General features: G+C 43.6%; 2 protein-coding genes across 2 annotated transcripts in view; one reads left to right on the top strand and one right to left on the bottom strand.

Moving 5' to 3' along the window:
* apbb3 (amyloid beta (A4) precursor protein-binding, family B, member 3) overlaps window positions 1–2,328 on the bottom strand; it is an 11,155-nt gene extending 8,827 nt beyond the window's left edge. The window contains exon 1 of the mRNA XM_070917853.1: window positions 2,262–2,328. Within this exon, the coding sequence (XP_070773954.1) occupies window positions 2,262–2,328 (67 nt within the window). The remainder of the gene's footprint in view (window positions 1–2,261) is intronic.
* Window positions 2,329–5,183: 2,855 nt separating this feature from the next.
* sra1 (steroid receptor RNA activator 1) lies at window positions 5,184–9,307 on the top strand. The gene is made up of 6 exons (XM_070917509.1): window positions 5,184–5,396; window positions 6,870–6,983; window positions 7,540–7,626; window positions 7,698–7,858; window positions 8,229–8,337; window positions 8,426–9,307. The coding sequence occupies exons 1-6, from the start codon at window positions 5,372–5,374 to the stop codon at window positions 8,701–8,703; spliced, it is 774 nt and encodes a 257-aa protein (XP_070773610.1). The 5' UTR covers window positions 5,184–5,371; the 3' UTR covers window positions 8,704–9,307.
* The last annotated feature ends 1,459 nt before the right edge of the window (window positions 9,308–10,766 follow it).

Genomic DNA, 10,766 nt, shown 5'->3' with positions numbered 1-10,766 from the left:
AAATAAAGGTAAAGCTATTGTACTGTATTGCACATAGAGGTGTGGGTATTGCATCATTGTTACATTCAGAGATATGTGGATTGTCCATTCCGGTGTGTGTGGTCTACTGGGAGCAGGTCTACTGGGAGCAGGTCCACCTGGAGCAGGTCTGATTATTGCTGATTGAGTGTACTGCATGGGGTGGGACATGTTCTCCCTCTGGGATGATAGCTTAGCCATCGTCCGCCTTTCTCCCACCACCTCCACTGAGTCCAGGGGGGGCATCCCAGAACAGAGGTCTTCTTAATCAGTCTGTCCAGTTTTTTAGCAGCTATAACTAACTAGTGGGTCAAAAACTTTGTCTTCAGCTCGCTTGCTTTAAAATGTGAAAGTCTTAAATATGCACTTGATGGTTACATAGCCTACATGGTATCATGCTAACAAACTGAGGCTATAGCTAATGGCTCCCGGGACATTCTGTCATGCTAACAGACTAAGGCTAAAGCTAATGGCTCCCGGGTCATGCTATCATGCTAACAGACTGAGGCTAAAGCTAACAGGTCCGAGGTAAAAAGTCACCATCCTCAGCAGTTGACGATCCATGTAGTAGACGTGGAAATGAAGCCACAGCATTGTTCTTGTGTTTCAGTGTAAAGCTGGTTAGTCTGAGTGTTATATATGTTAAGTATGATGAGGAAATATATAAAATTATAATTGTAAAATATTTCTTCTTAACATCACTTATTTTCCCTGCTTAGCTAATATACTTGCTCTTTACTTTCAAACAGTACGTTTTCATTTTGAACATTATAAGACTGAAGACTTGGGATGAGGACTAGTTCTATCTCAGGTAAGTCCCCTACACTCTGACATCATCCAGGTCTGCCTCCCACAGGGATATTTTTCACATAACCTGTTACCCCTCAAAATAATATGATAACTATCTAACTACTAATGATGGGTTGTTAATTATCATAAGACAGTGAAATGTACCAACGGTTGGTGGTCACATGTTAGTACTCATGTTAAATGATTAAAAGGGAGCTGATTTTACCGATCACGTCGTCACCAGCAGAGAGCGGATCAATAAAGAGAAACTGATTATCAGCTCTGAGACAATACCAGCATTTATGATTCTAGTTAGCAAAACGTACCATATTAATCATGTCATATTGCTAAGTGCTGTGATGAGATTGCAGGTGGACGGCAGCAGCCTGTGGTGTTCAGGCTGGAAGGACTGCAGGTAACTGGAAACACCAAACAACCACAGCTGCTGCGGCATGGAGCTCCATGAACGCTGCTTCAACGTGCAGAAACCCTGACAGCTGTTGGAGGGAGGGTTTAGCAAAAGACCAACTGGCTAATCAGATAGGTGTTCGGTGACAGGAAGTGATGACATGATAGTACAGACCATAGACACATATACATAGGCACCACATTGGCCTTTGGATCGTACATCAACATCGCCGCCATATTGGAACGGCCAAAACTGGTCTTGTAAATACAAGTAAACAGGGGAGCTGCGGTCTTTTTGGACAAAAAGCACTGTAACTGACTGATGTTTTTATATTCAAAGGTTTATACGTGGAGTAGGAAAAAAAGGGTTTGTCTCCAGTTACTTAGAATCTCGATAGTGAGGCTGTAATCGGCGGTCCAATGTAAGGAAAATAAGCCAAAGCCATGTTTGACAAACGTGAGTTTTAATAATTCCTTATGACAATGACTTTCCACCACGTAAGTAATTCAGTTAATGTCAGCTAATGTTGATACACACTCTTGAGCGTCTCGCAGCGATTAAAGCCTCACTATCGAGATTCTAAGTAACTGGAGACAAAACTTTTTTTTTCTACACCTCATAAACCTTTGAATATGAAAATGAGTCATTGAAATCGGTTGACAAATGTAAACGTTATAGTGCTTTTTATCCCCGTTTACTTGTATTTGTTTACAGACCAGTTTTGCCCGGTCCAATATGGCGGCGACGTTGACGTACGATCCAAAGGCCAATGTGGCATCTATGTATATATATATATATATATATATATATGTATATATGTCTATGGTACAGACCGGGTCACAAGGGGCCCACTGTAGGTTAATCCGGTCCTGCTAAAACCACAATGTCCCATTTGTACATGTTTGTGTCTGCAGCTGTTCAGTCGACCAGACACAACATGTAAACAACAGAGTGACTGCAGGTCTGCAGGAGGTCCTCGTAAACCTGTGAGATTACAGGGACGTGTGTGTGTGTGTGTGTGTGTGTGTGTGTGTGTGTGTCTCACCGTCATAGTTGACTATGAGGATGGCCAACATGTAATCCTTGCCCATCATGGCTCCGCCCTCCAACATGTGTGGTCCAATCAGCTGATCACCCTCCAACACACACACACACACACACACAGACACACAGGCCCAGATGACAGATGTTAAAGCCTCCTCCTGCCTGTCTCTCTCTCTTCCTCTGTCTGTCTGTCTGTCTCGGTGTCTCTTGTCCCTCTGTCCGTCCCTCTCTCAGACGACACCATCAGTCTTCTTCTTCTTCTCCTTTATCTTATTTCCGTCCCAACGTTTTCTCTCTCTCCTCTCGTTCGTCCCTCCTCTCTCTCACTCGTCCTCTCTCTCTCTCTCTCTCTCTCTCTCTCTCCCCTCTCTGTCTGATGAAGGATGCTGTTTTCCTCCTCTCCCTCCCTCTCTCTCTCTCCTCTCTCTCCTCCCCCAGCTGATGTCATCACTCCCCTCCCTCTCTGACTCTCTGCCTCACTCGACCTTCACTGTAAAAAAAGACACTGAAGTACATTTTCACAGCAACCACAAACATGAACAAAAACTGTAGAAATTTTTAGAATATTGGAAAAGCTGCTATAACAAATATTCACTCATACCACTTTCATGTTTTAGTTAATTAGTGGTCCCACACCACCAAAACTCTCCAACCCGTTCTGGTTTTTAAGGTTTAGTGGGTCGGCTTCTGCACGATAGAGGGACACTGAAAAGACATATATACACATATATATATATATATATATATGTATGTATATGTATATACAGTTACTGCTTCAGCCAGTCAACAGGAGACACTTTCACTGTCAAACAGCAAATCTGCCTAATTTTGGCCAGTGTGGTTGCATATTGAACACAAAGGACTGGATGGTTTGTTGATGTTTCCTCCTGCAGTCTGTCTGTCCGTCTCTTCATTTTCCTCACTTGTCTTGTTTCTCTCCATCTGTTTTGTGACTTCCATTTTATCATTTTTATTAAAAGACATGTTAGCCAGCAGAGTCCCTGCTGTAGCTGAACTAATAATGCTACTACACGAGTGAGCAGTGTTGCCAGGTTGGTGACAGTTTCCTTTAGTTTAGTTAGTTTATTAAAAGCCCAAATATACACCAAAAGGTTGCAGGCTGATAGTGCAGTGTACTGTATTAATCACCGGACCAGCATTTACTTATCCGTGCAACAGCACTTTCACCATCGTGTTGCTCCAGAGGACCAAAACTGGCAACACCGCAGTGAGTTAGGGTCTGCCTCCTGTTTGTAGCCTATAGTGCCATCTTGTGTGTGAAGCTGTTTCGTGTGTGATGGCTGCGGCATCATGTAATGATCTGTTGCCATGCGAGCGAGAATGAGTAGCACTGCTGTAACTGTATCTAACTGGATATTTTGCTGGTTCTGTGAGAACATTAAGAATTGACTCAAAGTATATTTGTTGTTTTTTTATAACATGGTTTTTAACCTTTAGGCGTGGGGAGGACACCACATCATTTCAACTCAAAAGGCTGAAGACAGATTGACTGATGTTTAAGTCAAAGTGCCATCGCAACTATTGTTTTACATTTTTCTTGATTTTGTCAAGTTGAGTCTGAACAACTCTGATTATAACCAGCTGCCATATTGTGTGAAACACCTCACATGTTCATAAACTTCAGAACAAATGTAAAAGGATTTTCATTTTTCCAGAGTCTTCTAGTGATAAAGATGGAAGACGCCATAGTTTTTTGGGTATTTTGCTGATGTATATGTGGTGGATTTAATTCAGACACTGCAGTAAATGTGTAAAAGCTCTGTGAAAAGATTTAATATCGACATGGAAGTATCTCAACATAACTCTATGGATTTATGTGATGAGAGAGACGTTTATTTACATGGAGAGAGACGTCCTGTTTATATCAGGGACGATCCTCAAAACACATTCATCTCGAAAAAGAGACAAGATCTTCGTACATGATTTAGCTACCAGCTCATTTCCATCTGTAGTTCCTGCAGGTGACAACAAACAATAAAACAATAAAACACAGAGCGAGTCATCTCCTGTTCTGACTGTGTTGATCACAGACACACCAATAATCACTGAAAGTGATCAGAAACAGTTTGATGTCTTTAATAATAAACAAAGGATTTCATCATCCCAACATGTTGTACCTGACACTCCCCAGAGGTCAGACTACCGCTGGGTGACGTCGTAGTTGGTATGACACAGTGGCCACGTGTCCCGGAAAGTTTTGAAGGCAGGGAGCTTGTGAAGCTCAAGAACATTACAGGAAGTCAGACCAGTTCTACTGCAAATACAACAGAGTCCAGCACAAACATTGAATGTGTTATCGTTATTATTATTATAAAAGAAAACCTCCATATTATAATTTACTTTTATTGTATTGATAAAAAAAAAATACATATAATTAAACAAAACTTTGGTATTAACTAGTTGTGATCTTTAACAGTCTCCCCACATTTCTGTAGGCCGGCTTGAACTGCTGCTCATGTCCTCCTACAAGAAGATGTAGGAGATGATTCACAAAATAAATAAATAAATAAAAATAAGAAACAATAAAAACTGTTGTATTTAATTTTTACGACATTTAAAATAAAAATGTTATTCTTGAACACAGTGTGACAGTGTTAAATTTCACTCGATCCTTTAAAAAAATGTTACTCGTCTAGATTTCATTACCTCAGTAGAAAAATACAGTGTAATATACAATATAATGTTATTATACACAAATATTGAGCCACACGCAGGTTTCACAGAGAATCAAGAATATTTAGAAATAAGACGAAGATATAAATGACAAAAAAGTAAAATATATACATAAAATATATACACAAACAACATATGCCATATAAAATTACACGTCATCGAAAAGTCTTATTTCGAAATTCTGAGCGGAAGTTCTGTTGTTTAGTGCTGTACACTGACCCGGATATAACGCATTAAAACTAAACATAATACCGCACACAGAACCGAGTTGTTTGTCCGTTTGAGTCAATATTAGTTTAAACCAAGGCTGCCTAAAACTTTAAATGTTGTTTTAACTCTTAGGGTTAGCCTGTCCGTTAGCTTAGCTTCCTCACCGGAAAGAAGAAGCTCTGGTTATTTGACACGGTGGAGTCCAACATGGATGACATGTACATTAAACCAGGTGAGAGTTAGCTTCGCTGACAAGCTGCTGACAGTGATAAATAAAGTTAATATATATAATAAAGTATTGAAGTAGTTTCTGTCATGTAAGCTAACAGCTAGCACCAAGATCGGCTGGTTGGATCCCAGGAATGAGAGTAATGTATTGACAGAACGGTTCAACGAACTGCATTAAAAAATCTGGCCAATCAATGTTCCCTTCAGCCTCTAGCCAAGAATTATACAATTTGTAAACATAAACAAGACATTTACGAATTAATTGGGCGTGGTGTTTAGTTCGGCATACAAATAAGTCACCAAACAGAATTGTATAGGAAAGTGGAAGGTTTAGCCTATTAGTGGTTGTCTTGTTTTCTCAATGCAGATTTACTCCACGATAATTAGTATTTAACAGTTGTTGTTATATGTTATATATGTTATGTGGTGGTGTAAATCAACTAATGTTACATTCCAAACATTTGCTGGAGTGAAGTACTTTCTGTTTTGGTGATCTAAATGCAGCATTTAGTGGATGTCTCATGTCGCGATTGAAAAGGCAGCCACAAATTCTACAGAGTTTGGTTGGACTCACTCGACACTTAAATGACAGGCGGACCCCTTCCCGGGGTTACACCGTATTCTGTGATCCAGATAATGACAGGTAATGTTGGTGATCTACTTCTATTTCTGTCCTGTAAGGCTAACGGCTAGAACGAAAGTTCGGCTGGATTGGTCCCAGGAATGACAGTAAAGTTTATTTCGCAATGACAGAACGGTTCGACGAACTGCATTCAGAAATCTGGCAAGTTAATCTTCCCATAAGCCTCTAGGCAATAATTATAACTTTGTAAACATTCATTATGGTATTTCGGAATTAATTCTTCGTTGCTTTTAATTTGGCATACGAATAATTCAACAAACAAGTAAGTAAAAGTAGAAGATTTATTAGTGGTTGTGCTGTTGTTTTGTCAATCCAGATTTCCTCAACGATAGATAACATTATAGCAGTTACATGCACATTATGTGGCTGTGTGAATAAACTCTAACATTATCTGAAGTAGTGTGTTTAATCATCCAAATGTAGCATTTAGTGTCAGAACCTGTCGAGTCCTAAATGTGCTAAGTCATCTTGTCCCAGTTGAAAATGGTTGGACTCACTTGACATTTAAATGGCAGATGATGGAGCCTGTCCTGCTGTTACACCCTATTCTCTGACCCAGATATTGACAGGTGATGTTATTGCACTACAGACAGTTTCTGCCATCACAGCTGTCTACATTTTTTTAATCGTAATACCATACCGTTACCACTTTGGTAAAAAGTACAAAATACAGGATGTGAAAGAGTTTCCTAGATGTGATGGTTTGCTGACATTCTCGCCACACCAGCAGAAATGGCAGCAAATCATCAGGATGCAGCCAGCACAGGTGAACACAGGTGAAAATGTTGAACTGTTCTTTAAAGATAACTCTGTCTCTCTGTCTGTGTTGCCTAGGTAACCAGGAGCGAGGTTGGAACGACCCCCCCCAGTTTTCATACGGCCTTCAGATGGCCCATGGACCACAGAGAAACCTCCTGAACAAGAGAGCAGCTCCACCAGCAGCTTCAGGTAAGAAAACACTGCTGATACTCACCTCAATCTGATTCTTGAGCAGTGTTTGGTTTAGTCAAACAGTTCCAGGAAGTCCTGAGCCAGCAGAACCAAACTCAGGAACAGGAACCAAACAGGCACAGTCCTGTTAGTGTTTCCACTGCATCTGATACAGGACACACCAACGCAGAGGGACCCTGTTGCTGTTTGTGTTGTAATACCACAGTGGTCATCAGTTATTTATTGGTTTATTTTCGTTTATTTACAACATGAAACTATCAACTAGTAAAGTTTATTCAAGCGAGTGAATTAACTCAGTTATTTGTTGTTGTATAACGAAGTGATTGAAACAACTTTAACACAGTTACTGAATATAATTTAATACGGCCTGATCATGATCATGTATATGCTTGAGAGTATAAACCCTGCCTCCTTTCACATCTCCAATCAGCTTGCCAGTCACTGAGTGAAGTGGGTCCCTGCGTGTGGAGCTTCAGTCTCTCCATGATGCATGATGGTAAAAACTTTTATCAATCTCAAACTTTTAAACATCTTGTCTCTGATTGGTCCTCAGATGCAGGAGCCCCACCCATGACTCCTCCCTCCTCCAGTCCACTGGCCCCACCTCCAAGTGGTGTAGCCCCACCCCCGCTACACCCAGGTAAGAAGAAGAAGAAGGTTTTTGTATGGAGTGATGCAGAACCTAACCTTAATCTTGTCTCTTCGTCGCAGCTCGTCCTCCTTCTGGTGCTTTTGCCACGCCCCCTCCCCCTCTGGGACAAATGAGAGGTCAGAGAGAGGCCGACAGCAGCCAATCAGAGAGTGAACCTGACGTACAGGGCGTGGTGCTAGTGATGAACCGAGCACTCGCTGCCTGCAAACAGACCGTTACAGTGAGTTTTAACCCTCCACAGTTTAGAAGTTGTCCGAATCTTTTCTAGACAAATGTAAAACCTTCATGGATTCAAAATTCATGATACAAAGAATATTAATGGATCCTGTCAACAGTTTTGCAGATGTTTTGGTCGAGACCGGACACAGAGACACTTTCTGCAGCAATTAAAATTGCAGCAATCGTCAGGTTTACAGTTCTGTTGAAGACACTGACAGAAACCTGAGAGGGAACAATAAAGGGACTGAAAGGGTTTCTGATTTGGCAGACTTTAGATTTGTTGTTGCAGTACAGTTGGCCAATGAGAGCACGGATGACACACTGAACCGACTCTGTTCATTAACTCTCTGACCTTTGACCTCTGTGCACAGGATCAGGTATGTAATGATGTGGCAAAGAGGCTCCGCCTCCTGGAGGACAGCTGGAGGTCAGGTAGACTGAGCCTACCTGTCAGGAGACGCATGGACACCCTGTGTCTGGGTAACCTGTCTCCTTACATAACTATCTGTCTGTCTACCTGAACACCTGTCTGTCTGAATACTTACTTGTCTTCCTGTCTGTCTCTCAGAGTTACAGTCTGGCCACTGGGACTCAGCTGATGAGATCCATCGCTCCCTGATGGTCGATCATGTGACCGAAGTCAGCCAATGGATGGTCGGTGTGAAACGGCTCATCGCTGAGACCCGAAAACTGAGTCCAGAACTCTTAGAACGATTTCAGAAACATGCAGGAGCAGTCCAGGACCCAGCAGAACCTGTCGAGGACTCTGCAGGACCACTGCAGGACCCTGCAGAACCAGTCCAGGACCCTGCCAAACTAGTAGAAGACCCAGTCTCCCAGTCCTGAGTCTGTTAATCCTTCAGGAATCGCCAGGTTTCTTTGTGCTCTCTGCAAACGTTGACTCTTTTAACCAAAACCAAGATCTGATGGTGGCAATACTCACATTCATATTCACTCTTCACCAGCGGGTCACAGGTCAGATCCCCAGGAGCAGGTAGGGGGTCAGTGGTGTACTTAAGGACACTTAAACAGGAATAGACACATCCTTCACTTCTGGTCTAGACTGTGTCTGGTGCCTGGACTATAGACTCTGGATTCCATAGTCTAGATCAGAGGTTTTCAAACTCTCCAGGGGGGTGAGGTGAAAGGGACAGGTGAGACATCTCAGAGTCATGACTCACTGGCAGGCAGCTCTGGACTCCCATTCAGCTACTTAACAGCACCTTAGTAACCACCTAGAACAGCCTAGCAACCAGCCATGACCTTTTCACCTCTGACCTTTTCTGGAGTCTCAACCTTTAATGATCTAAGATCATGTGACATTTCCACCAATCACAGCAGAGCTCTATGCATTAACGCTAAACTTCTGTTTAAAGTCAGTGACTGTGATGAAAGAAGAAATAAATGTGGGAATAAATCTCTTTTTCTCTCCTTTCTGCGTTGGAACATCTTTGATTCTCCAAGTTTTTTTATTCTTTCATGTTTTTAGGTGGTAGGATCAGGGAGCATCAGGGACCAGACCCCACTCCACTTTCATCCTGCTCTCAGTTAAAGGGTTCTTCATATCAGAGCTGCAAAGGAAACGAGCCAACAGTTTGTCTGGCATCATCATTTGAGATAATACGATTAGAAGATCACTGCAGGTAACTTACAGGAAAAGTAAGATGAAGATGAAGATCCAGAGGGCGACTTTTTCAGTCAAATAGACTCATCTCAGTTGGGAACTGTTGGGTCTCTGTAATAATATTATATAGAGTCGGTCTGAACCTGCTCTATTTGTAAAGTGTCATGAGATGACTGTGATTTAATGTTACATAAATAAGACTGAATTGAAGTGAATCGCCAAGACAAGATAATTCGTTCAGTTACTTCGTCAGTTCACCTTTCAAAAAGTTACAAAGTGCTTTACAATGAAAACAATATTAAAGGTCAATACAATCCCAAACGTGCGCTATAACTCAAGATGAACTAATTTAAATAGTTTGAACAAACAGCGTCAGTTCAGATACGTTTTAAGAAGAAATTTAAAAGAGACTTGAGTTTGTCTTCCTGAGATCTCCACAGCTGAGAGGCCCGACAGCAAAGGCCCCTTCACCTTCACTTTATTAAGATCCAAGGCTGATTCAATATCTACATGACAGCCCACTGCTGCTGCCAGCCCACTGCTCCCACTGCTGCTGCCAGCCCATTGCTCTCACTGCTGCTGCCAGCCCACTGCTGCTGCCAGCTCACTGCTGCCGCCAGCCCACTGCTCCCACTGCCGCCAGCCCACTGCTCCCACTGCTGCTGCCAGCCCACTGCTGCTGCCAGCTCACTGCTCCCACTGCCGCCAGCCCACTGCTCCCACTGCTGCTGCCAGCCCATTGCTCTCACTGCTGCTGCCAGCCCACTGCTGCTGCCAGCTCACTGCTGCTGCCAGCCCACTGCTCCCACTGCTGCTGCCGCCAGCCCACTGCTCCCACTGCTGCTACCAGCCCACTGCTGCCGCCAGCCCACTGCTCCCACTGCCGCCAGCCCACTGCTGCTGCCAGCCCACTTCTCCCACTGCTGCTGCCAGCTCACTGCTGCTGCCAGCCCACTGCTGCCACTGCTGCCAGCCCACTGCTCCCACTGCTGCCGCCAGCCCACTGCTCCCACTGCTGCCGCCAGCCCACTGCTCCCACTGCTGCCGCCAGCCCATTGTTCCCACTGCTGCTGCCAGCCCACTGCCGCCAGCCCACTGCTCCCACTGCTGCTGCCAGCCCACTGCTGCTGCCAGCTCACTGCTGCTGCCAGCCCACTGCTCCCACTGCTGCTGCCGCCAGCCCACTGCTCCCACTGCTGCTACCAGCCCACTGCTGCCGCCAGCCCACTGCTCCCACTGCCGCCAGCCCACTGCTGCTGCCAGCCCACTGCTGCCGCCAGCCCAC

Source organism: Enoplosus armatus, chromosome 13 (assembly GCF_043641665.1).
Source record: "Enoplosus armatus isolate fEnoArm2 chromosome 13, fEnoArm2.hap1, whole genome shotgun sequence".
NCBI classification, from domain to species: domain Eukaryota; kingdom Metazoa; phylum Chordata; class Actinopteri; order Centrarchiformes; family Enoplosidae; genus Enoplosus; species Enoplosus armatus.
This window is presented reverse-complemented; position numbering and strand designations above follow the sequence as displayed.